This window comes from Leuresthes tenuis, unplaced genomic scaffold (genome assembly GCF_036924035.1).
Source record: "Leuresthes tenuis unplaced genomic scaffold, fLeuTen1.0.hap1 SCAF_19, whole genome shotgun sequence".
NCBI classification, from domain to species: Eukaryota; Metazoa; Chordata; class Actinopteri; order Atheriniformes; family Atherinopsidae; genus Leuresthes; species Leuresthes tenuis.
In genome coordinates, this window is record NW_027325373.1 from 28,410,340 (window position 1) to 28,437,824 (window position 27,485).

At 40.6% G+C, this 27,485-nt stretch overlaps 1 protein-coding gene across 2 annotated transcripts in view; it reads left to right on the forward strand.

The window, feature by feature from the left end:
* The first annotated feature begins 3,779 nt into the window (after positions 1-3,779).
* LOC140276844 (myocyte-specific enhancer factor 2C-like) overlaps positions 3,780-27,485 on the forward strand; it is a 41,255-nt gene continuing 17,549 nt past the window's right edge. Inside the window, exons 1-4 of one of the 2 annotated variants that reach the window (XM_072371676.1) lie at positions 3,780-3,967; positions 6,736-6,874; positions 17,269-17,444; positions 20,716-20,919. In XM_072371676.1, the coding sequence (XP_072227777.1) occupies positions 17,391-17,444; positions 20,716-20,919 (258 nt within the window). In that variant the 5' untranslated portion in view covers positions 3,780-3,967; positions 6,736-6,874; positions 17,269-17,390. Of the gene's footprint in view, positions 3,968-6,735; positions 6,875-6,963; positions 7,245-17,268; positions 17,445-20,715; positions 20,920-27,485 lie in introns of those variants that run through there. The other variant, XM_072371675.1, reaches the window with a different exon arrangement.

A 27,485-nucleotide genomic window follows, 5' to 3' on the forward strand; every position in this document is an offset into this window, starting at 1 on the left:
GAACTTTCAGTGGACATGTTTGTAAGCTTTAACGGACTAATTTCTTTATTTTATCATCCTCCTAAGAGCTCCAGCTCATACATGTGCTGCTATATTTACCCCAAAATTATGTCTACTGACATAGTACTTGTATTATATATGAGCAGAAATCACTGAGTAATTCTGTTTTTCATATTTTCTCCATGATTAGGTGATTTTTGAGCAGTGTTTTGTGTGATAACAGACGTAGTAAACTTGACGGTCTGCGAGGGCAACAGACAGACATGGAGAGGGAATGCCTCGAGACATGCGGTGGATGGTGGACTATGCCCGGCAGCTGGGTGAGGATGTATTAGTTTACACATGCTCATGGCTTTCATGGTAACTTTATCTTCCAGACATCCCAGCTTCACCCAGCCCACGCCACAGTGTGGCAGACCGTCTCAGAAAAGACAAACCCTCCTAAACACATTGTCCTCCTCCTGCCTTGTTCTGATTGAATACAATGAAAGACGCCTCACTGTGGGCATCAATAGGGGTTTATATCACTTAGAGAGGGTTGAAAAGTAATAACGTTGTCAGGATCTTTCTCTGCACACATCTGGTTGTCTTTAAAGAGAGCTTATTGTTTCTGCAGCTCCTCGTCCACTCGCCTACACACACTGACAGCATGGAAGACTTGTCTTTATGTCACATGTGTTTTTATTGGAAACTATACAGTAATTCAGCAGCCATACCTGTGATACAGACAAATGTTTTCTTTATTTTTTTCCATTTCTACATAACCCACTTAAAACACCTTCAGTTTGGGAGAAGATTACATTGAGCCCTGCAGAAGGAAATCATAACATGAAGTTAAAAATATATTTCTGTATATGTGCAGAAGAGCAGAAACTCCTGGTTGGCAGTTTGTAACTCCACCTCCAAACCTCTGAAGTCTCTTAATTGGACTTTTTGACTGTGTGACGTTAAAGGACTAATGCTGACCAAAGCTCATACGGAGCCCAAAGAAAAGTTCATAGGCACCAAAACTGATCAAAAACTACTTTGAATTTATGGTCATTATTAGAACAATATAAGCTACAAATAATTAGTGAAATATGTTATTAATTCTAATGAGTGATCTCATTAACATCAGAAAATGAGCATGCTAAGAAAAGAAAGCCCAGGACACCAACCCGTAGACCAGGTTCAATGGCAGTTACACCAACATGAGGCGGTCACTTTGTTTCCATGCAGAGTTCAGTTGAGCTACAGTTATAGCTCCATGAGGCCATTTAATTGAACTACTATGGACTGATTTACTGCATTAAATGTGTCAGAAACAGGTACAATAGATATCCATACATCCCCATTCAGGATGTTAGGCTTTTACCAGTTAACCAGTTACAGGACAGACAAAAGTGAACAAATTGGTGGCAAACTATGAGGAGGGATCATGTAAAAGACTGTTAAAAACTCCTGATCCGATCCTCATTTATTTCAAGTGGTCTTGATCAATAGTTCTCCAGGCATTCCTAAGGTCTTTAAGAGTTTTTCTTTAGACATTTTCTGCTTTGTCACTCATTTTCAGTCCAGTCCTTGTACCTGACCATTTTCAGAGGAATGTGTTTTTTCTTTGTTCAGCCACTTAACTCTGACCTATGAATCATTCAAACAGAAAAAAGGCTCCTAACTCAAGGGATGAACCAGTGTTGTGTCGACACAGAACAGACAACTTAGCAAAGAAGCCATTTTAAACTGGATCTTTAGGCACTTTGTTACCAGCAGCCTGTCACAAAGACACATCATTTGTTCCCATTTCTTTAGTTGCATCTATGAAAAACAGCAAAGATAACACAGTTTGTCAGACAGAAAATAGGATTTCTGCAGCAACAAGGTGATTCCCAAAGAGCTATTAGCTGAAAATTTGGCATATCTCAGCATGGTGTGCAGTGTGTCCTTAAAACATTTGAGGAAACTGGACAAGTGGAGGACAAAAGAAGAAGTGTCAGGCCTAAAAAACTATCTACAGCAGATGAACAGGATCTGAAAGTGATGTCCTTAAGAAAGGAAAAAATCCAGCTGTGACCTGACAGGACCTGAGAGATGCATCTGGACCTTCAGCTGATCCATCTACTGTTGGCCCAAGCCTCATCAGAAATGGTCTCCATGGAAGGGTGGCTGTCAAGAAGCCATTCTTAAGGAAGGGAAACAGGGAGAAAAGGCTGAGGTAGTCATATCTATTTTTGCATATGTCTTGTTTTTCCTAAAATATAAAAAGAAATTAGGGCTGGATCTGGACTTTTCGACGGTAACCATCTGTACATTTGTCCACAATCCGTGACTGTTGAGGTCACGGATTGTGAGGTGGTGCGTATCCTGAGGCTGTTGATTCCTGTCCTATAACTTTAATGCAGCATGATGGGAATCACAATGTGAAAGCTGTAACCCAGATTGTTGTTTAACCATTTATTTTTACAACATGTAGATTCATTAGAACGATTCATTGATGAGAGTGCAGTTGAGAAATAACATTGTGCACAAATCTCAAATCAGCAATCTTTTGCAGAAAAATGATTAGACTCTTAAAAAAGATTTCCCATCATCTCCATGGTACCAATACCCCCAATTTTAATTTGAATATACTTTTCTGAAAGTGTGTGCAGATTTTTCATTTCTGTACTTTCCTATTTTCTAAACTCATTTTGTGTTTGTTAAAAATGTGTCATGATGCCACTAAAAGACGCTCAGTAGGGTCCTCCATCCTCCTCTGTAGCTCAGTGAGCTTCAGTCTGATGGAGAGGAAACAGCTATGGTGTAAAGGATTATTCCACCTAAAGATAAACTTTTTGCATGATTTCCTTCTTCCAACACACAGTTGGGCTCAAAGGAATGTGCCAAATGTTCCCGGTGGGTGAAATTGATGTGTTTTAATTTCCCCACCGTTGGTTTGCATACATCCTTTACCTTCTTCTCCCCAACAGAAACATACTATGCATGTAATCCCATCTCTCCCCCTCCAACGAGCTGTTAGGGCTCCTGTCTACACCTCTCTGACTGATGGGAAAGGTGGAGGAAATAAAACAAGGTGGCAGTGATTGTTTGCACTTCTGTCTGAGTCAAACAAGCTGTAAAAACACAGGCTGGATCCTTAATTATGTCTGTTTGTGGCTCATTTAGAATTTGAGCCAAACCTGTTTGTTTTTTTAACATTTATAAAGAACTGATGCCATAATTCATGCATTATGTTTTAAAGATTTAGTTTTAAAAACATAAGTACACCCCTGTCTGACCAACAGCTGGAGATCATGTGGGACATATAAAGATATAAGTTCTGTGTTCTGATTCGATAGTCTCATCCGTGATGGATTCATAATGTCGCCTTTTCCTCCGCCTGCTCTGACCTGACAGGAGGGGACAGCTGAGCGTAATCCTCTGCCAAGCAGATGCTCTGAGCACTGATATCTGGGACGCGCCGGCAGGTTTCATCTGTGTGCGAGTGTGTGTGTGTTTGTGTGTGTAATGTGTCGAGCCGACGGCCTTTGGGTCAGTAATCCTAGGCTCTCACACCAAGGCCCACAGAGGCCCCTGAGTGTCAGCAACACATTCTTCTTCCCTGCACACACACACAGGCAGCATCGGTGTCACCTCATAGCTAAATATACAGCGAGTGACAGCGACAGGTGAGCATGCTCCTCCACAGACATGCACTCAGGAGGTCACAGGGTGTGTGAATGTGTGTGCGCTAGTGGGACAGAGGGGGCGGCGTTTGCGTGTCAGACTACCTCAGCTGCTCAGTCTGCAGACAGCTCAGATCCAAACGCTGCCCAGCACTGGGTGCCCCTCTCTTGTAAGCCAGCTGGTCTGGCTTAACGTCGCATCTTTTATTCATTCTTTTTTGGTTCTTATAAAGTCTGTTCTTGTTTGATACAAGGGACTGAGTGTGCATGCCCACAGCTGGAGCTGCTGGGGATCCTTCCAGGTGAAGACTGAACAGAAAGCACAGGTGAGTTGGCTGAAACAGGATCAATGTGACGGTATCAGTTCTGTCAGGCATCAAGTAAAAAAGGAATTCGATTTTATTGCTAAACTTAGAGATGAACATTTAAGATTTATGCAGGACTATTGTTTTTTTTTAAACACTTGGTGGCAGCAGAAGCTATAACAGATTCAGGCTGTGTTGGAGAATAAAGGTGCTCAGACCAAATATTCACTTTAGAGCTCACTTTCTGCCTTATGTACTGTATTTATTTTCATGTCTCAGTAAATCACTGCACCTATTTCCTATTTTATAGAAATATATAAAGAAATGAGGGCTCATAAGGACTTTTGGATAAAAATATATGTAATATATCATTGACAAATTAAAGAGTAAAGCATTATAAAAAGCTCAAACAAACTGCAACAGAGAGAAGAGATGGGGATGATATATCAAAGAATGATGATGTAATTATTCAACCTGAAGTTGTTCTTTCATACAGGCATGAAATTATGTTCCCATTGGCCTCAATCAATCAAGAAAATAAAAAGTAAATATTTAAGATTTTACATAACTTTTAGTATTTCAGCTTTCAGTCCATGATATTTAACTTCATTTAAGTTTACAGTCAGCTTTAGTCCAACCCAAAATATTCCAAATGTGCTCCAACCATTCTTTAATGTTAAATAAGTTTGCTTTGGATGCTATATGATGAAATTGCTCTTTTCTAAAAAAAAAAAAAGAAACGTGTAACACAGAAATATATATTATATATATACATATATATGATATATTTTTTATGATCGCCTCATCAGGAAGATTGTCTGGAGAGCTGCAGATTTAAACCCAAACCACCAATGAGTTGAAAGATTAAAGTTTTGAATGATCAATGATGGTCAAACTTTGTAACCAAAGACGTTTCTAAGTGACCTCAAACATGTGTTTCTCATGTTTGTTCTGACGCTCGTCCACAGACAGAAAACACTCTGACTGTATCATCTCTGCAGCACTGAAACACTAAAGCAAAACATAGAGCTAAAACAGGCTAAAAGGACCCACAGATGTGAGATCCTCCCACAGCTGACATGCTGTTAATCTGGTATAGCTGGGAAGTTATTGGTTACAGCAGATGTGTTTGTATTCATTCTGATGATTGTGAGTTTGTTGCAGCACAAACTGATGGTTCAGACACTTTTTTTATTGTAATCTTCAACAACTTATTTTCACAACATGAAATGGAATTTGTCTGCTTTTGTGTGTAATTTAATGAAGCTTAACGTAGTCATTTGTAGCACAGTTACAAAATGAAAATACATTCTCAATTGAATTAAAAATACTTGAAATCAGACCATCTGTCCATCACAGTTGTCCAGGTCACAATTGTCAAGTCTTTATGTTTTCTTATTTTTCTGCTTCCAACGCTAATTTTCTGCCTAATATCTCAAACCCACTGTCAGTTATCACCGTAATGAGATAATCAGTGTTTACCTGCCAGTGGCTCTAATTTCATGGCTGGAAGGTGTCTGTAAAAGACGACAGTGCAGAAGCAACAGTTGTCAGGCTGTATCTGCTGAGCTATTGGTTCTAAGAGCGTTTAGAGACCAGCTGCTGCTCTTTTCTTTCAGGGGCTGGTGGAGACCAAACGGCCTGAGGTTTAAATGGGGTTCAAACACCTGTGGAGAATTCAAAATACATCAATTTTATGATTGTTAAAGCAACACTAGAGAAGTTTGAGAACGTTTAAACTAAGTGCTTCTGACTCGTCTTTTGTTCCCGAGCCTGAATCTGTCCCGGGACGTGTATGGCTGTATGTGTGCAGGGCTCAGAGGGAGATTTGTTATCATGACAGCGGTGTTACATCCTATAGGAGTGGAATTCTCTAGTTAGTCTAAGAGGCATTCAGAAAAAAAACCTGAGGGGTTAAAAAGTTCTAAAAGAACAACAACAGTTTGCCAGCAAGGTCAAAAAGTTGATCATATTTTGACTGTAACTTGTTTCTTCTGAAAAAGTTTGACAAAAAGAAAGAACACTTTGATCTGAATCAGGTCAAAGGTTTGAACAATAGATTCTGATTATTATATATTCATATAAATTTTGTTACTAAAACCTCTGAACTAAAGTATTAATCTGTTTATTATATATATGTATATATATATGCTTATCATATTTCCATTATTTGATAGAGCTATTAACGTTAAAACACTGAGGAATCTGAAGAGAAACTTAAATGAATCTTATCTTCAAAAAAAAGGATTTCCAAAAAATCGATGAATAGTTCAAATTGACACTGAATCGTGTTAAATTTATCAAATGTAATTGCACGTTATTTTGTGCAACTAAGATGATAATAAAAAAAATAACAGTGCACTTTAACAAACAGTCCAAAAGTCAAGTTGGTTAAAGACAACAATCCAATTGTAACCAGCTGATTTTGTCACATTTCTAATGAATTTACAGATCTAATAATTGCTAAAAATGATTGCTTGAGTATTTTAGATGAATTATTGCTTTTTTACACACTGGTTTTAACAAATTTCTAGTCCCTGGAACACATTAAAGTTGTACTTTGGGCTGTTTCCACTGAGAGGCAGTGGTGAACCTGAGCTGAGTCTGAAAACCTGTTGAAAATATTCATTTAAATCAACTAAAGCAAAAAAACATCACAAAATTTGTTCTGGTTTAACTTTTACATTTAAAAAAATGCACTTTTCTTTTCTGATGTCTTTTTCCCCCATTTTCTGTGTTCTGCGCGTGCGTGTTTGTGTGTGCGTGTGCGCCTCCCGACGTCCATCCAGGTGCTCGCTGACAGCCTGAGAAGCGCGTGCTCTCAGAAGAAGGAGGAGGAGGAGGAGAGTCGCAGATGGACAGAGCTGAACCGCTGGACGGAGACACGAGGCAGCGGGACGTGATAAGACATGCGGGACTGAGCTGGAGGTAAGCGGCCTCACCTTCGGCTGTTTGTGAGCCTGTGTGGGAACAGAGTGGGTGTGTGCGTGCGGGCGTGCGTGCGTGAGCGTGACGGTTGACAGATAAACAACAGGAAGGAAACAGGAGCCGGGTCATCCTCTTCTCTGTCCGCGGGGCTTTTCCTCTCTCAGTCACAAGAAGCTGCTCACTTTCTGGACAACTTTTACTGCCACACTTCTCCGGCGGCTTGTAGATCAGAGCCGAGCTGCAGGTCGGGCTTTAGCCGCGGACAGGTCGAGTTTCCCGGCTGAGACTGGTGGAAATACCCGGGCATTTTCCCGTCACGGATTCAGCTCACTGGAATGAAAAACGTTTCACTTCTCTGCAGCAGCTCAGGGTAAGAAAACTAGAAACCGATGGAAACCAAAATGCAGACCAGGATTCATCCCCAGTAGCTAATCCGCATTACCGGAGCGAGCCCTGAGGTGTCCCGGGGCAGCAGCTTGTAACTGACCCCTCATTATGTCTCCCAGAAACCAAGCAGTCAGAGCTGATGTGGAAACAATTTGGATAATTGAATAATAGCTTTTAAGCAACAGCAACAAGCTGCTTTTACTTTTTATCAAAGGTTTGATCTTCAAATTTGGACTTTTTGGCTAATCTAGCTGATTAATTTAGACTTCTTTTTTAATGTTTTGCTATTTAAGCTCTACTGAAACACGTATTTCATCCATAAATAGGCTTTATTGTAGAAACAGAAAATTATTCAAGTTTAAAAAGCCGCTTCCAGAGAGTTTTGACTTTAAATGGATTTTTCTTGAGGAAAGGTTGGAGGCTGTAAGTAGTATAAAACAACCCTCTCTGAGTTAAACTCTCACAATTTCTGCAACTGTTCCCTCCAAACTAAGCGTTTCTTTTGTGTTGCAGCATGTTTGTATGTTTTGGAGTCGAGGCGGGAATCCTCAGCTGTAAATTTGACTCTTTCATGACATCTTTTTGAAATGATTTAGTTGCACTCTTTAAATCAACTTGTAATTCTAAAGTTTCTTTTTCTGAATGTTGGTGAAATTAGAAAAACTAATGTGACAACTTAGCTTTGCAACACATTTTTAGCTATTGCTCAGGTTTTAATGTTAACAAAATACAGTTTTAATCTGAAAACAGTTCTTAGTTACAGACTAAAAGTTAAGTATTTTAGATTTGATCTCAGGATATAAAAACTGAAGAGTCGATATTAAAGAAAATGGAAGCAGTTTTGCATGAAAAATAACACGTTCCAATCACTTCAGGCTTGTTTCCATCAGCTGGTTTGGAGTGAATAAGCCAGTTTGTTCAGTTTGGTCAGCAGGTGGCGCTAACCACTACGTGGCACATCGTTTTCGTACAGCAGTCGTTGCTAATCGGAAACAAAAGTTGGAAGAAGAACTAAACCAAACAAAAAGTCGCTTCTATTTGTTGTGATTATATTTTAGTTATGTTACAGAGTATTTCCATGTTTATTCTCCAGAAGCTGAAACAGCTGATTGGTCATGTGATCACATGTGCCATTGGTACTGGAGGACTTTTTTGCAAAGTGATGCGCTAAGTTTCAGCGCAATCTGTTGGTTTCCTTATCCATGATTTTTTTTCAATTGGCTCTGTATGAATTGGAATCATTTGGAATTTAATTAATTTGATTTGATTGGATTATGATTGTATTACAATTAATTGGATTGTTATTGGCTTTAATTGAGCTGTATCTGTGTTGAAATTTGGCGCTTTATAAATAAAACTGAAGTGAATTGAATTGAACTGAATTGAATTGAATTGAAGGAACCGAGTCAATCATCGCACTATTCAGGAGGTTCAGTGAATGGAAGATGTTTGATGGCTTGAAGCGACTAAACGTTGTCTCTGTAGTGTCGCCAGAGGGGGGGGGGTACAGGCTACAGCTAGTCGTTGCAATTAAGTAGAAGAAGGAGTTGTCCTAACAAGAACCAAACAAGAGGATAACGGAAAGAACTCTTCAAGAATTAGTTTAATCTCTGGGATATCTGGGATATTTCTACCGTCGCCTCATGCACACTCAAGACGGGCGACTGAATCGAGAAGTTTCAATGCAGTCTCTTGGTTTCCTTAACCAGGCAACTTTTTAAAGAATTGACTTCATATGAATTGGACTCATTTGGAATTGAACCCTTAGGAAATCTTAGGAATTATGCACAGAAATAATTTTCACATAAATTGTCTTTTTGTCGTCTGTTGTGAATGCGGTGGGTTTGGAGATTTACCAAGCTTCTTATTGGACCACAAAGGCAGCACACAATGCCTTCTGGGACAGATAATCAGTCAGAGCTTTCAGTGTGAATTCACCCATCGTTTGATTCAACTATCTATCAATCTCTAAACCAATGAGTGTCCAGAGTATTGACCACTCTCTGTGAAGATGGACAAACCTGGTTCACGTGCACGGGGGCTGCTAAACCATAAAAGAAGAAGAAGCGACTCCACAGCTGGCTTTTACTTATAAAGATGAAGAGGAGATTTGTTGTTTGTTGATTCCATCGCTCAGTATGCAGACGTACTGTGACGTGGAATATAGCCAGTATTAAGAGTCATTACAGCTTAGTCAAACAAACATGTTAGACATTAATTATGTATTTACTTGGTTATGTTTCATGTATGATGCCCATGGGAACAAAGCAAATTTTATATTCCAGTCTGTAATCTCATCGTTTTAATTCACACGTAGTAAAGGTGTTTGTCACAATGTCCAGTACAAATAATTCTTCGTCTTACTGATATCTGAGATTGTTCTGGAGTATCAGGTCTAATATTCCTGAGGATTCCAAAGGGTTACTGAATTTGATTGGATTACAATGATTTGGATTGTAATTGGCTTGAATTGGACTGTATCTTTGAAGCGCCTTGAGATGATATTTGTAGTGAGATGTGAGCTGTGTTCTTTCTTTCTGAAGTGAGCTCAGTTTAACAATGCTAAGCAGATTTCTACACTATGAAGGCTTTTTTAGTGTGTTCACAAATGTCTCCAACTCACCATCGACATAGTCTCAGTGCAGGTTGGTTACGTTTTCATCCACGGACAGGATGACTGCTTTTTGTGTGTGTGTTTAAATGGTAGAAGAACCAACAGAGTAACGATCCTGACTTGTTTTACAGTTGTTCAAACCTTTACAAAAAGACAAAGAATCCTTGTAAAGATCCTGTAAATGTCCATGGGATTTTTCACTTATGCTGGGCATGTGGCTCAGTGTCTGTGACACAAAGTGAATCACTCGCTGCTTATAGAGAAGCGTCCCTAAGCAAACTACATCTATGAGATCAGGTTACGTCTGAGCTCTACGTCTAAAACCTTAAAAGGGGTTTTAATCTGTAATTTAGTCCACTTGTTTGTAGAAATTGATGAGGCATTTTGTTGATATGTTGCTCGGCCTCATTTCATGCAGCCAAACACGTTTGATGTGCTTTATGGACTTTTAAAAGCATTGCACTGCTCTGCGACAGCACACACGTGCTTGGAAATCAACTGTTGGCCTTTATTCAAACTCTTGAGTTGCTTTTCCACCAAAAGTTCCAGGAACTTTGAATATTGTCAGTAAACTTTCCCAGTGGAAAAAAGTCCACCATCATGCTGTAATTTGCATTCCCACAGCAGGATAGTTTGAAATTCTCTCTTAATATAGTCCTCTGCAAAGAACTGACACGAAAATCAGAATTTTAAGCTATAAGATTTATACCAGTTCCTCTTCTTGGCCCTACACCAACTATTTTCAGAGATAAGATGCCATTTTTCTTTTAGGGATCAATGAGCCCCTCAGATGGGTCTTTGAAGGCCATTTGGACAGTTATATGACCACTACTCTATCTTTATCTCTAAAAGATACTCCTTTACAGAGGGGTATGGCTAAGTGCCAGGGCAAAGGGGAGGATTAGGATTGGGCCTTTGTCCTCATTTGGAAACCCACGAGGTTGGATTATCAGACACAATCAATGTAGAGTGTTTTGAGTTGAAAGATGTTTTATAATGCAGGTCTACTTCACAAATCAGCCACTTTCGGTTCTCCAACTTCCTGAACCTTCGGTTCCACGTTTCCATCAAAACCTAACCGATGGTGGACCGGGAAGGTTCTTTTAATTTGTCTAAGATGCACATAAATCAGAGTTGATATGTTAGGATGCAGTTGTACAGTGTTGACATGGGCTGATGAAGGCCTTAAGATTAAATGGAGTTATTTGTGGTGGGGGCGTCATCCATCAGATTTAATGAGTTGATACAGTGTTTAATTAGCTGTTTATTACATGTGATGGTAGTTTTCTTTTATTCAGCGCACTATTTTATGCTGACATGTTTGGTAGCTATGATTTTAACTGCAGTTAAGAAGTTCTGAATAGAGAGTTTGTTGCAAATAAACAGAAACTTGTATGCCTCAAAGCCAGTGCCGCTTTTCTCATTGTAATGTACCTCATGCTTCTCTCCACAGTGATAAAGTCAGTTCACAACATACAGGAAAGAGCTGCAGGCTGCTATCAGGGGGGTGCAGACAGAAGAGGGTTTGTGTCCCTGAAGTGATTATCACGTGGATATCAGTCAGAGTTGTGGAGCTTTGCACCTGTTTTATCATTAGGATTATCTGTGTCACTAATTTGTAAGGAATTAGTTTAACTGTTGTTGTAAGTCTTTCAGAGTTCATTGATGTCACAGTATTTGGAAAAGCCTTTAATTGACTGTTTTTAATTACCTAACTGTAGCTAAATGTCTATTCAACTCCATACAGATCTTTCTCGGAGAACCATATCAGTTTGTAGGTTGATCTGTCAAAAAGTTGGGACATTATGAAAAATGCAGGAATAATGGAGGAAAAACGTATTAGATTAATGTAGATTTTTATATAAATGCAGACAATATCAACCCAATATATTTCAAGTTTAGTCTTTTCAGATTTTTTTTATTCGTTATGTACATAATTGTTTATATTTTAGACCTGCAAATCATTCCAAAAAAGTCAGAAACATTGTAAGTAATGTTCCTCAGAGAAAGACTGGAAGGGATCTGCATATTTCTGCCTCTACAGTGCAGAATATCATTAAAGCATTCAAGGAATCTGGAGGAGTTTCAGTGTAAAGGACGAGGGAGCAAACCTAAGCTGGACCCCGTGACCTCTGACCCCTCAGACGCTGCATCAAGAACCGTCATTCATCAGCAGCTGATAGAAGCACACGGACAAGGGATTACTGTGGAAACCTTTGTCAAGCACCACAATACAGAGTTCCATTCCCAAGCTTTACTGTGCAGGAAAGAAGCCTGATGTTAACCTCGTCCACTTCTCTGGGCTCGGAGGCGTCTGGGATGGACCGTCACACGGTGGAAACGTGTGCTGTGGTCAGACCCATCAGTATTCCACATCTTTGTTGGAAGAAATGGAGCAAAGAGCAAAAGCAGCATCCAGCCTGCTGTCAGCAACCAGTCCCTGCAGCCAGGCTCTGTGATGGTATGGGGTTGGATGAGCAAACATGAAATAGTTTGGGTTCATAGTGTCTGCAAACAGACAAAAGTCGAAGTTAATGTACAACTGGAAAATGTTTTGAGCTGAATCTGCTAGTTCAGACTACGGGATTGAACATACAAAAGTCTGTTGGTGTGAAGAAGACATGAGCTGACAGACATCTGCAGCTGTTGTGGCCACATTTAGCTCCCACCAGCATCACATACCCCAATCCCTACCCAACTGTCCGAAACCAAATACTGTTCAAAGGGAATTTCTTTGGGTTTGTCTCTGTTAAACTGCCTGAAGATGACTTTATGTTGTGGAATGGAAAACTTGAACTGAACAGCAAGGAGCTTACAGGGTGTAGCTCTTGATTGATATTCTTTCTGATTAGATGAGTGGAAATTTGGGGAAGAAAATCGGGGATTCACTGAATTCAGGGATGTCTTTATTTAAATCATAGGAGGTCCTTTCTTCTGTACAAATGACTCGTATAAGTTTCTGTGTTAAAATCTCATGGTAGGCAATAACATAAATCCTGTCTGAACATTAAAAAGTCTCATCTGATCAGTTGTTGATATGGATATATTGATCACAGGACTCTTATTGGCCCGCTGCCTTTAACAGACATCGTCTATCATTTCCAAATCGGTTCCAGGGAGGCCTGAAAACCACTCAGCATCAGGGAGCATTCACAGCTGTCCATCCACCTCCTGTCAGCCCCAAGATGGAGATTCTGACTCCCCCCAACCCTCACCTCTCACCCCTGCAGCCCTCCACCCATCCCCACTCTCACACAGCCGCAGCGTTCTGCTGGGGAGTACAAGGGCAGGGCCACATGTCCCCTGTAGCTGCTGCTCCCTGCTGTGTACAGCAGGCTCGGCGTATTGGAAAATAATTGTCGAGGGAGCAGCTGAGGAGTGTGCGACAGCTGATTTCCATCTCTTCCCCTGTTCAGCGCAAACTCTTTTGTCTGCCAACCAGAAACCGGTGGTATTGCTGTTTGGGGTAAAAAGTTCACTCATTTATTTTTGGAATCCTGCTGTTCGAACAGTCTATAAATAGCAGAGAGGTTTGTGTGTGTGGGCTGGGTGGAGATCTGCCGTCATCCTGGAAAAGATCAAACCTCCACAATCATTTGTTTTAGGCAATCTTCCTGTCTCCACTCGGCTTAAAGATCCTTTTTTTTTCCTCCAGCGTGCTGAGTGTGCGCGTCTGCGAGCGCTCTAAATTTAAACCGTGTTGTAGAGGAGGACTCATGGCGGAGTGACTCACACACCAAACATTCATGTAACACTCGTGTCGCTGCTTGCTGCGGAGGATTCTGATCCCATCACTTAATGCTTTTTTTGTTTTGCTGTTGCAAAAACACATTCATCCTGTCAGAAGCTGTCAGTTAATGCTGAAAACAAGAGGCAGACAACAACAGAGAGGTGGTGTGAAGCTGATTGTTACAGATAATTTACTCATGTGAGAAGTTGTGGGTTTTTATTTGATTGAATATTTTAGATTTTTCTGCTGCTTGGATGACTTTTAACTTTGGAAAACTAGAACTGAATGTGTAAACCAGCCTGTTTGCAAAGCACACTTTAAACCAGTCAGAGGATTGTGAGGGTGTATGTTTAGCTTTTAAAAGTGAGCTTACAGAAGACAAAACTGAGCTCAAAACTTCAAAGGACAGGTTTAGTAATACATGCTAATTCTCTTTATGTAAACTGTAATATACCTAAATATATTGGCCCTGTGTTAAAATACATTTGCAATGACAGTTGAAAGTTTGAAATTTAGAACAATGAAGAGGTTAGTCTTTATTAAACCAAAGGTTTCTCTGAAAATTAAGTTTAAATCTGCACCACAAGTTATTTCCATCTAACCTCTTAATCCACACTTTGAAGTTTGTCTCTTTTTTTTAAGGAGTTGACACCTTTGAGGCTGTAAGGAAGCTGCTTTTGTGAACATGTCAGCTATTTCTGCTTTTAGAGAACAAAAATGGTTCATACTTGGATTTATTATAATTTAGGATCTAGAAAAGCATTTAATTTTCACTTTGTTAGCTTCAATTTGCTTGAATTAATTGATTCTCTTTATTTTGACCAACTGAAAAATAAAGCAGAAATGAACGTGCTGAATGAAAAGTGGCCACAGTCCAGAGCTCACAGCTTCATCATCAACCTAGGTCCTCACCAATCCTCGTCTCATTCTCCATTTCATCCTGCCTGCTCCTGAAACCCGTCACACCTCCTGTGTCTTCAGCGCCGCTGTGACGACGCGGTGAAACGCTGCCAAGAAAGCCACCGCGCGTGTGTTTTGTGTTTGTGCATGTCTGTCTCTGCGTGTGTGAATATCCATTTAACTCGTCGACCCAAGCTCTTAAGCTCGACACAGGTCACATGGCGCACACACACGCCTCATGTTCTGGTCATTTTGTTGACACTGGATCACACATTCTTCCCTGAGCCTTTAGTCATGTGTTCCTTCATGACTGTAAACATGGAGTTAATGACTCTAAAGGAGACTAATTGTGTCTGACTTTGTTTTACTTTTTAACCCTAACCCACTCTTCTCTCCAGCGGTGCTTCAGCTCATTGAGGTTTGCAGCATTGGTTTCTGTACAGCTCTCTTAAGGTCCCACCACAGCATTTCAGTCAGGCTGAGGTCTGGACTCTGACTGGACCATTGCAACACCTTGATTCTTTTCTTTTTCACACATTCTGCTGTAGATTTGCTGCTGTGTTTGGGATCTTTGTCCTGTTGATGAGCCAGTTTCAGCCCAGCTTTAGCTGTGGGACAGATGGCCTCACATCTGACTCTAGAATACTTTGGTATCCAGAGGAGTTCATGGTGGACTCAATGACTGCAAGGTGCCCAGGTCCTGTGGCTGCAGAACCAGCCCAGATCATCAGCCCTCCACCACCGTGCTTGACAGCTGGTATGAGGTGTTTGTGCTGATATGCTGTGTTTGGTTTCCTCCAAACGTGCTGCTGTGCATTAGGACCAAACATCTCCACTTTGCTCTGGTCTGTCCAAAGGACATTGTTCCAGAAGTCTTGAGCTTTGTTCAGATGCAGCTTTGCAAACCTAAGCTGTGCTGCCATGTTCTTTTTAGAGAGAAGAGGCTTTCTCCTGCAGCCCTTCCAAACAAGCCATCCTTGTTCAGTCTTTTTCTAACTGTGCTGTCATGACCTTTAACCTTTAACATGCTGACTGAGGCCTGTAGAGTCTGAGATGTAGCTCTGGGCTTTTTCACCTTGGGGTGACCTTTAACCTTTAACATGCTAACTGAGGCCTGTAGAGTCTGAGATGTAGCTCTGGGCTTCTTCACCTTGGGGTGAACTTGCTGGGACGTCCACTCCTGGGAAGATTGACAGCTGCCCTGAATGTTTTCCACTTGTGAATAATCTTTCTCTCTGTAGAATGATGGACTCCAGATAGTTTGGAAATGGCCTTATAACCCTTCCCAGACTGATGGGCAGCAACAGCTGCTTCTCTGAGATCATTGCTGATGTCTTTCCTCCTTGGCATCGTGTTAAACTGACAGAACTCCTGCTTTTATAGAGCTGCTCACACTGACTGAGGATCAGTTAATCAGGGCATTGATCAGCAGCTCCTGGCTGCTACTTACCTTCTTAATTCCTGTGGAAGCAGTAAGGGTTCACTTAGTTTTTCACACACTGCTTCTGTGTTTTGTCTTAATTTTTGTTCAATAAATAATGAACATGTATTTTTTAAGGTGTTTTTACCTCATTGTTAGAGGATGGATAAATAGAGGGTGTGTTCTATCTTTTTTCAGATGACTTCTCATATGTTTGAATGTTTTTTTATTGAGATAATCAAGGGTTGTCTTGAATAGATACTTGAAGCAGCTAATTTGAACCTGAATACAACTCGAGGTTTACCTCAAAGTCTTCTGCATTTTTTTCCAATAAATGCTTCAGTCCCTCACACAAAGGTAAAAATGAAAGTTATTGATGGAATCAGATTAGTCTTTTGTGTTAAAATATTTCAGAAAGCAAAATGTTTTTCATTTATATTCTTTTAGTTTTGTCCTTTCACTTTGAAACCGGTTGATCAATAAAAGTTCTCTGTATTTCAAAGCTGGTGTCAGTAATTTTGAGTTTAACTTTCTATGAGGAACATCCAAGCTGTTGGGACATGACCCTGATGAAGGCAGGTTATTCAGCAAGTTAATGATGTATTGATGTGAAACAGTGCTGTAGGGTTACTGGAAACAGTTGTGTTTGTAGGCAATGAGGTGAGTGTTTGTGAGCTGTAAATCAACCTGCTCGGGGATGATTGTGAGCAATAATCGACAAACATCAGTGACAAGTATTTTTAGCTCAGCCGAGGTGTTTCCCATTCGCCGGTCCCAAGTCAGCTCCACCCAGGGAGGAAGTCTTCTTGCCAGCGGTTAAGAAGAAATTCCTGTCCTCAAGTGTGGTTTTTGAAAAGCTGCAGATGTTTTTTACTCAGCGTACAACAAAGGTAGACTCCTCAGTCTGTGTTATTTTGCATTCTGGCATGCCTGCTTGTTTCACTTCCTCCTGAGGGCACAGTTAACCCCCGAGGAAGCTGGTTTATGGGTGTGTCAGGGGGATACAGCCGCAGTGACATGCAAACAGACAGCATGCTGCCTGTCTGTGCGTGCATGGCAGTTAAACTCTGCACCAAAGCATGACACTGCAGTCCACTTTTTGTAATTAGATGTCACGGCCATACATGTCTCTGGTTTTGTTTTGCAATCTTTTCATTTCATTTCCATGGCAATGGGAGCGTGGCTGGAAGTGATGTCTTTTCTCGTTGTTTTGTCCCATCCACAGATTCAAACCAGAAGGTGTTTTGTAACAGAGACTGTTGATTTCTTTCAAATGTTTGTGAATGTTTGTTGAACTCCTTTCATTTTGAGACTAAAGAAGCTTTGTTGCTGTTTCCCTGCAGGTGCCAGACAGCAGAGTGGATTTGAGAAGTGAAAACCTTTGAGGACCCAGAAGTAAATCGAAGGAGCCAGAAGAGCCAACACTTGTGAAAAAGAGGAAAAGCTGAAAGGAAAAATAGCAGAGATGGGCAGAAAAAAGATTCAGATAGCGCGGATTATGGATGAACGGAACAGACATGTAAGCAAACAGAAGATTAGAAGTGGTTCAGACAACATGTCAATCTGAATTCAGTCACCCAGATGTAGAATTAACAAAAGTAACCAATGCACAGCTCTCTAAACACATGCATAACTGGTAGTGAAGCCACAGCACAGCCTTTGGTTTAAACTGGGGACAGCTTTTGGTTAGAAGATTACTGGTTTGATTCCTAACTTTCCCAGTCTACATGTTCAAGTATGTTGGGCAAGATACTGAACCCCAAAATGACCCCATGTGTTCATGACTTAGAAGTTGCTAAGTGTCTAAGTGTAGAAGTGTGCTAAATAAATGTAATGTTCAGGTTTTGACACACTTATTCATTTTAAGAACTGTGAAAGGTGACATATTTTGCCTTTTTTCTCAGTCTGTTAAATTTCCTGAGATGTTAATGAAATGTCTGTGACAGCAGCCGTTTGAACCATGTCGTTACAGCTCTGTTTGTAGCAGATAGTTTTAGACAGTGTCGCTTTCTGCTCAACTCCACTACTCTCTCCTCTTAAATTTGGACACAAATAGTCATCGAATCATGTTAAAATCTATGACAGTGGTAGTGCACGGTATCTAACCCGAAAGCTCACACCAGCACACACAGCAAACCAAGCTCAGATTACCACACACCAAACTGATAGAAAAATACCTGACTGGCTGTTTTATTAAATACTTACCTACCTTTCAGTCATCTTCAGTTGCACCGTGGGTTGCTGGTAATGATCCCTCTTTTAGGCTCAATGTCATGTGTTGAACTCTGCTACGGTTTATCAATCCCAAGTTCTGCATTTTCCCGATAAAGTCAGCTTACAAAGTAAACATAAAATCTTTTATTTGTAAATGTTTATCTAATAAACAAAATATGTAAACATTAGATACAGTTTTAATTGAACAGCTATCCACTGAAGACGTTTGTGGACCTTAAAACGACTTGTTTTGAACCACATTGACTTTTGTTGGGTCTGAAACTGCTCTAGATCACTTGGGGGCTGAGATACTGCACGACTTATATTCACGAATTTGGTTTCCAGCCCTGCACTACAGTGTTTTGCTTTACAGTTGCTTGACATTTTTATGGGCTTTTGATGGTGTCTTTGTGGCCTCTTCAACATCACAACAAATTCACGTGTATGGCTGTACATGTGCAGGGCTCAGAGGGAGATTTGTTTTAATGATGGTGTTACTTCCCAAAACTGTAGAAGGAGCCAAAGAGCGATAAATTACCTAATTTACTTGATAACTGCTGATGAGAATTTGTTATTACTAGCAAAGCTAAATGCAAAAGAACGCTGACTTCTTAAGCTCAGGGAATGTAGCATAATGTAAAGTTGTGGTTGGAGATAAAGAGCAACACCGGCTACATTCAGACTCACTTCAGTTCTTCCAGCTGGTGATTTCACATCATGTGATGCTCACATTCTTAAAACACCAGCGAGCTCATTGCAACATGACGAGTAATGAGGGTTGATTGTCAATGGAACTTTTGCATGGGTGCATTGTCACACACAAGGACGCACATGCATACACAAGTCCTGTCTGGGGGAGCGGTTCCTCTCTTCCTGTTTTGACAGGAAGTGCGGGCACATGTGCTTCCTGACCCGTAACAGGCGGGACTGACCTCACACTTCTTCCCTAGTCTGTGCGATGGTGCTCCGGGAGGAGCAGTGGAGGCTGCTGTGAGGATTTATCTTAAAAAGAACAAACGCCACCAGTGTTTTTATAAAGTTAGAGTTGCTCACAGTCTTCTTGCCTTGTGAGATCATGATGTAGGCAAAAATGGCCCAACAGCAGATTCTCCCTAAACTAATTTGGTTCTTTTCATGTACAGAGGTTACTAGTTCATAAAAAAGTGGTTAAGATCACCCTGAAAAACTGTTGAAAAGCTGCCGATCCTCAGTATCTGTCAAATTAATTCAAAGTGATCAGGACTAATAGTGCAGTTGATTATTTCCAGCTGTAAGGCTTTAAACATTTTAGATATATTTGATCTTTTGTTGCTGTGGTTTCAGACAGCCCCTAGTTTCCATTTATTTCCACACAAGTTAAACCTCAATCAAGAGACTCAAGCCTCTTTCACGCATGGGTTGCTCCTTTTTGGCTCAAATAGACAACTTTGTTAACCTGCCACCATACCTCCTTATAATGCATGCATGCCAATCACAGGGGGATCAGTCCAGCTTCGGAGTGTCAACAACACAGTTGATGAAAGTGGAGAGCTCCATGATGCTGGCTTGATGAGTATAACCAGGGAGTATAACCTCCCTTCTCGGCTGAGAGGTGTATCTCATGACACGATGCACAGCAAAGGAGCATCAGTTCTGGCACAAGCCAGAGATTTTAGAGAAAAATATCCATTCTTAATTTTGTGGTAATGTAGACTGATACCATTGGACTGACCACTGATGGAAGGCAATGGATTGCATATAAGCTGTGCACCGTGTTCGTGTTTTAGTATGCTAACATTTGCTTGTAAGCCGTTTTTGTAGAATTTACAATAGCTCTACCTTCTTGGGTTTTGATGGGTCCTACAGACGCTTGTACAGACAGACCTCTTCCCTGCAGCTCTTCCTGTTTTTCAGTGATGCACCCTTTGCACAGCAAACAGCAAGTTACAAAGATCAAAAGGTGCACAACATGCACCAAAGTGCACAGAGCGGTGGTGTTAATTTTTGGTGAGAACAGCAATTATAAGCAAAGCATTAAAACCCAGAGTTGCAGCTTAGTTTCAACCTTCCATATAAGAAATGCAAGGTGTTGCCTTTCATACTTTTTTATGAAATTCTGCTAGTTAGTTTGTGACGTAGAATCATCTGAGAAGTTCTCTGTAGAAGCTGTTTAGAAAAAGACGAGAACTTTAAAAAAAAAAAAAACACCTGTCCAAGCAAACTTCAACCGAAATGTGACGATCAGAGCCAGTCAGTGAACAGGAGCCCCTGGGCCTTCTGTTGTCAAGACTTAAACCTACATTTGGCTGCTGGTATAGGTAGCTGGTTAGTCTAAACCTGTTTTTGGCCCAAATGGACAGCATGGAAGCTTGCTAGATTTGCTTGTGATTTGGAATCTTGTGCAACCACATAACATACTTCCAAACTTTCTAAAAGCCTTAAGGTGTTATTGAATAAGCAATGAATTGGCCGCCAGAACACCTCTTAGATGGAGTTTAAAGACGGAGATCATAACAACTGCTTGAAAAGAGAAGAAAAAGGTATTTCTGGACAGAAGTTGATCCAGAGTTAATTCTTCATCTTCCTCTTTTCTGTAGGTGACGTTCACCAAGCGTAAGTTTGGTCTGATGAAGAAAGCGTACGAGCTGAGCGTGTTGTGCGACTGTGAGATCGCCCTCATCATCTTCAACAGCACCAACAAGCTGTTTCAGTACGCCAGCACCGACATGGACAAAGTTCTGCTTAAATACACCGAATACAACGAGCCACACGAGAGCAGGACCAACTCGGACATCGTGGACGTGAGTAAAGCCCAACACATACACATGTGCTCACCACATGGACAGGAAGACACTAAACGGCAATAACTGTTGAGCTCAAGCTTCTTAGATTTAAACATTTGCTGTTCTTTGTAAGAATTTCAGATGGTTGGTCAAAGAAAACATTTCATAGGCTGAATGAGTGAAGGGTTGAGGAAATTCACTCGTCAGTGAAGCACCTCTACATCTATTACAACTACCTCATACAAACTCCATTTCTTGAAAAGTTTACGAAATTGCAATAAAAGTTTTAATCGGTAATTTATTATGTTCTTTTAAGCTTTTATTACCAACATAGTCGAAATATATAAATTGTGTATAACCACAGAAATATTTTAATTTGTGTCTTGGACTAATGAAAGTTGGAGTTCCTCCATTCTAAAAAGTTGTTCATAGTTCATATATACGTGGCATGACCATTGGATTAAAGCAGGTTATTACACCTTATGTCTAATATGTCTCATGCGGAGGAGCTGCTACGTGGGATTAACAGGTGACATCACTGTTTACATTCTCGCAGGGCTGCTTTTTAAAAGAGCGGCTGAGGTCTTACCGTGTTAATCGTCTGGATCAGCTCCTCATTTTTCCATTTTATATTGGGTTCATTTAGTATTTGATGATGGTCAACTTTACAGCCAGGCAACTGCTTTCACCATGGACATGCAGATGTATTTCTTATGCTGCTTAACCGTGGTGTAGATCTACAGTTACAGAGAGCTATCGGTTCGTGTGCATCGGATCCACTCAGTTTTAACATCCTTGTGTGTTCTTCTGTGGAGCTTCACATACACCCTCTGATGACCTTTTGCTCTCATGAACTGAAGAGCACGTGTGTTTGGGTTGTTGTTTGTGTTTGCACAGATGTTGACCTGTGGCCACAGAAGGATCATCGAATAGGGCCTCTTTTCTACACTGATATAGATGTTTAAGTCTTTCAACACATGAGCTCATGAGTTCTGGATAATGATGGTGTAGTCCTACAGCGGATGCACGACATGATGCAAAAAGTGCACATTGCTGTTTTGTTTTAAGCACTTTGAGAATGGCGGATGAGACTTCCTCATGTTTTTGTGTTTATATCGATACCGCATGTGTTTGAATGTATCCACAACATCAGTGAGTGAATGGAAGGCATCATAAAAGCCAGCAGGAAAGAGTATTTAGCAGCAAATGTTCCCAAGGATTAACTCTTACATTCAAACACTGCCTCACTGGGCAGTGTTCCAGAGGTGTTTTGGGGCCAACAGGAAAACCTCTACCAAACCTAACAAAATGAATTCTGCAGAATTATTTGCATTCCACCCAGAACACTTCTGGAAATGTTTGTGTCTCTTGTGCTTATGTAAAAATGACTTCACTAACCAGTTTAGCCATGTTAAAGGTCCTGTATGAAGGATGTAATGACACAAATGGCACATGAACTAAATGACAAAGTAGAAAAGTTCACTTCACATGATCAAGGGCATGAGCAACCATCAGAGAACTTGAATATAAATTCAATTATACATTTTCGAGTTTCTCATTCATTCTACACCAGTAAAAACATAGTTCTGAATGCTTTATTGAACATTTTGTGTGAACTTATGTATTTGAACTTTGTATGAACAGTTCTGAATCAGGATTCCACATCTCAAACCAGCCATGATTCCTACAAACCACACCCACATTTAACTGAACTGTTTCACCCTTTAATGTCTGGCTCTGCTGGTAAGTAAACCTGCCACAACCAGCTCTACCAATCAGTCTAGGGAATGCAATGTTGAAGAAGAGTATGTGTTATCAACCATTTTTTAAAACATGAATTCTTAGTATTTGTGTAACCAGCAGCTTAAAATGGCAGAAAAAAGATACATGTGGCTCATAATGTTGTGGAGCAAATAATGAGAAGTTTCAGAACCTGACGGACCCAGAACTCTTGAGAACTTTTTGTCTTTTCCATTCACCCCAAAACAATCCTGAGTCTGAGTCTGCTGCAGCTAAACGTTTGACAGCAAACGTCTTAGTTTGGTGGGTGTGTGTGAATGTTTGTGACAGCTTTGCACACAGTAATACAGTATGTTCTAAAGTCTGTTCTGTCGTGACTTATGTAACGGTGTTAGGAGAGCACAATGCCAAGCGTACGCCTCAGCAGACACATGCGAACACACACTCACACCCTGAGGACATTTGCTAATCACTTTGTGACACTGAGGTCACATTTAAGTCCAAGCAGGATTCTGGGGCGGCGGGAAGGAACGCAGGAGCTTTTATCCCTGCTGCATCTCCTCCTGGAGTCCATCAGAAAGCAGTCAGACGTCATGTTGTCCATCATAAAGGCTTTCCCATGATAACGCAATGCTTCCTACATGTTAGCTTTCAGTTTCAAAGTTTGAGGATATGTTAACAATATTAAATGTTGTTATTTAAGCTTTAAAAAAGTGCATAAACTGACAAACTGATATCCACTGAAAGACTAACAGAGCTTCCTTCTTTGAGCTGCTGTATTCCTGCTGGATTGGTGGGAAGTCTTCATTTAAGCTAAGCTAACAAAACTGATCATTTGAGCGGTAAAACAAATTGGCTCAGTTTTTGGCCTCTCTTGGAAATCTGCCTGTAATTTACAGCTGAATACATAAACATCCTGTTAAAAAGGTGTCCGTGCCATCTTGAACCCATGTCTGCACATGTTCAGTTCATCCTGTGTGTTTGCATACTTGAGCACGCGGCCCACCACATGGCCTCCCCGCCGACCCGGTCCAAAGCAGGCTTACCTGCGCCGTAATCCTTGCTAATCTTAATGCAATCCTGTTAGCTTGTTACTGTAATCTGTCCAGGCAGCCTCTTGGTCCCTGCTATGTATCCACACAGTTCAGCTTATTTACAGCTGCTCACTGCTGTCGCTGTTCCTGCATCAGCTCTAACCTCTGCACAATGTTTTTCCCACATGTCCATTCACGATATTTCTTTTCTATCACCTTTGTCCAAAATGAGGAGGAAAGGTTCCATGTTTAATTTGAGTAGAGCTGAACAATTCACCAATTCACCAATTCACTAATTTAGACAATGAACATAATTTTTACATTTCAGAAGTGGCTACAGAAGAAAATGGAGTGTCAAAATTAAAAAATTATGGCGAGAGTATGGACGTCACGATTACCCGTTTTCACGATTAATTGCGATATTAAACTTTACGATTAGTTAATCGTAACGTTTCCTAATTACCGCCAATTTCCAGAAAAGATTTGGCTGGAACCATATTGGTACATCAGCGTAACTCGCCCAGAACAAAAACAATTACATTGCATTACACAACAACGGCGTGTCACCGATTGTGTTGCTTTGTTGCCGTGCAGTTGCAGATGGAGGCGTCCCAGTCCCACAGGAGGTAAAGCGTGGAAGAGGAAGAGCTATTCCCTCCGGAAAAACGCTTAAAGTCAGTCGTGTGGGATTTCTTTGGCTACCAAAAAAATGAATCGGTTGTAATTGTGGAAGACGCCCTGCCTAAGTGTAAGACCTGCTGCAAAAAAGTTGCCGTGAAATCAGGCAATACGTCAAATATGTTTGACCACCTGCGGGATAACCACCCGGCATTGTACACTAAAGTAAAGATAAAAGGTAACTGGGTTACGTCATGTCAGTGTTTACCTAACATAACAATGAATTGGTAGAAAATAACGTGTCATTTGCCATTAATGGTGTGCAACACCGATTCGGCATACAGTGCAACGGGACAAGTTAAGCCACATTCACGTAACGTTACGTAAAGCCCAACATGTCTCATAGTAAGTCGTCAAACAGTTTCAGTGTCACTGTGCAATGGCCTGAAGAAGAACTTTACATTGTTGCTATATTATTTTGTTATGAGAGCATCCAAAGAGGGAAATAAATTAAAATAAGACCTAAGTGTTCATGTGATTTTACTTATTCATGGTAGTGTGAAATTAATTAATGCAAAAATATCGTGATTATTTGTCTGACAATAATCGTACCAAGAAAATCTGTAATCGTGACATCCCGAGGGGAGAGTTATAAAACGGAAATGGACAAAATGAACGTACATTAACGAAAATTTAAAAAGTTTCATATTATCATAATTTCTGTTTCTAATGGAACTTAATCCCTTTTCAAAATGAATGATGCCGTTTTTATTCCCACAGAATGAACCATTTATGTCTGTTTGTGGAGCAGATCATTTTATGAAGTAGAACGTCCGCATTTGTGCCGCCGTCTCGCAGTTACCGCCTTAAGAGACATGAAGAAGAAGACGGGATCAGTGGGTGTTGATGCAGTTTTATGAGAAGTTTGAGGGCAGATATTTGAGAAATGGAGGATCATACATTGTATTTGATGCAAGAGCAGACAGCAGTGCGTAAATCAGCCTCATCAAAGAACAGAAAACAAGTAGAAGAGAAGATAGTTTGGGATAGAACAAACACCAGGGGGACTTTTCCCAAATTGAAACTGATTGTTTTCTCCTTAACAAACAATTTAGCTTTCAGAAATGGAAGCAGTCTGTGGTCATTCAATGGGACGACAGCATTTTCAACCAGATCTGGTCCACAACTTAAAGATTTTCAATTACTGCATTTTCTTCCCCCTTCTGTGATGCCACTTTCATACCACTACGTGATGACATTGACTTATGGAAGTCGACAGCAGATACTGATGATGGGGATGCATGGTTGGTGGGTGACATTTAATTTTCTACTTCACTCCCTCCAGTGAATGTTTAGGGTTTGGACCTAGAGGTACTTGATTAGGGTTACATGTTAAAAATGCAAAGATGAGGATTACAAAAGTACATTGTATATGAAAAGATCAAACCTAGTTGTGTTTCTGGTGATTTCATTTGATTTGTGGATTCAGGAGGCTCTGCCATCCTGGTGCTCTAAGACTTAACGGCTACCTACTCAGTCATGCAATCCTCTTATCAGGCCTGGAAACCTGTGCAGGTAATCAAGATATGCACTCTGCTGGTTTCAGGCAGGCAGGAGTTTCTTTATGGGCGAGTAGTCCTCTGAGATGGGTCCTAAATTTATGGACATGGAACCTCTGGGCCCTCTAGCCTCTTATATTCACCACTCTGTGAAAGGTTTTAGGGTTTATTTTGACAGTGATTTTAAATTCAACTAAAGGATTTCTCAGTTGTTAAGTCTGGCTTCTTTCACCTGAGACTCATACCCAAACTAAAGACCCATCTTGCCTGCAAAGATTTAGAGAAGGTGATTCATGACAACATGTGGGTGCAAAAGTGTCCTGATAGGGAAGTAAAAGAGGGACCACATCACTTCAGTATTGTCCTCCTTCCACTGGCTTCCTGTTCACTTCTGGACTGATTCTTACATTTTATCTCTGATCTCTACTCTCTGAACTCTAATCTTTCCAAGCGGCTTGATTTCTACATTCCACCCAGAACAGCTGAGATCATCCAGCCAGTTGCTCCTGCATGTATCTGAAACTAGGCTCTAAACTAGAACTTATCACCCCACCCTGGAGCTGCTCCCAACCTCCAACACTTTAAATCACTTTTAGAGACCCATTTCTTCTCTTCAGACTTCCATTTGTGTTGAGAATGTCTCAATCCATGGGGTTTCAATATAATTTGATATGTTTTACGATATTAAAGTCCTATATTTATTGTTTTTATTTATTCTAGTGGTATTTAGGTCAGTTTATGTTGTTTTTTAATTAATTTGATTGTTAAGGCTGAAACACTTCTTAAAGGCATAATGGCATAATGTTTTTTGTGTTGATATCAACATCAGATGTATGTGAATGTATGGTCATTAGCATCGAGCATGTGGATGGCAACATTCAGGTCAAAATGTGCTCACACTGTAACTGATCTGGAGGATTATCCGCTGAACTCACCCATGGGAAAACACTCTGATCTTGCAGACTTCTTATAAGGTCACTGGATAGTTAAGCTGGAGCAAATGCACATGCAGTCCTTGTGCATGTTTAGTGATAATAACCAATTTATAACCTCCTTATTATTGCACATGCACCTAATTTAAAAGCAGCTACTTCTTATTAAGTATTATCAGATTGGTAATCTCTATCTCCCAAAACTATTCTTTTAAAGTCCCTCCAGCTAATCAGAGCTCTGATCGAACGCTTCAGGAGCAGCTCGTCTCAGCACCATGTATTGTTGCCTTACCCAGCGAGGTTACACATGCCTCCCAAAGGCCACTATCCCTTCCATCATCCAATCAGAACGCAGCAAGTTTAAGCAGAGTGAGCTGGCCAAGTATCACATGCTATCAGCGAAGGCAGGAATCACACAGAAAGCATATGCATGCACTCTTCAGGGTTTCTGGTTTCCAGAACACACACACTGAAATGTTTTCCAGAGATCTTCATCAGATATGGGACATGTATGTTCCAGCTGCTGCCACAGATCTCTACAGACAGCCCTGCTGAACACTACCTGAAGCTACTGCTTCCACTCTGAAGATTTCATGCTTTACAGTAAAGTTAAAGTCTTTGTACTGGCATAGTCAGTTAAAGCAAGACAGTGGTGGTCTTTTTTGACAATTGTGGTTGGTGCAGTTTTCCGTCTGATGAAG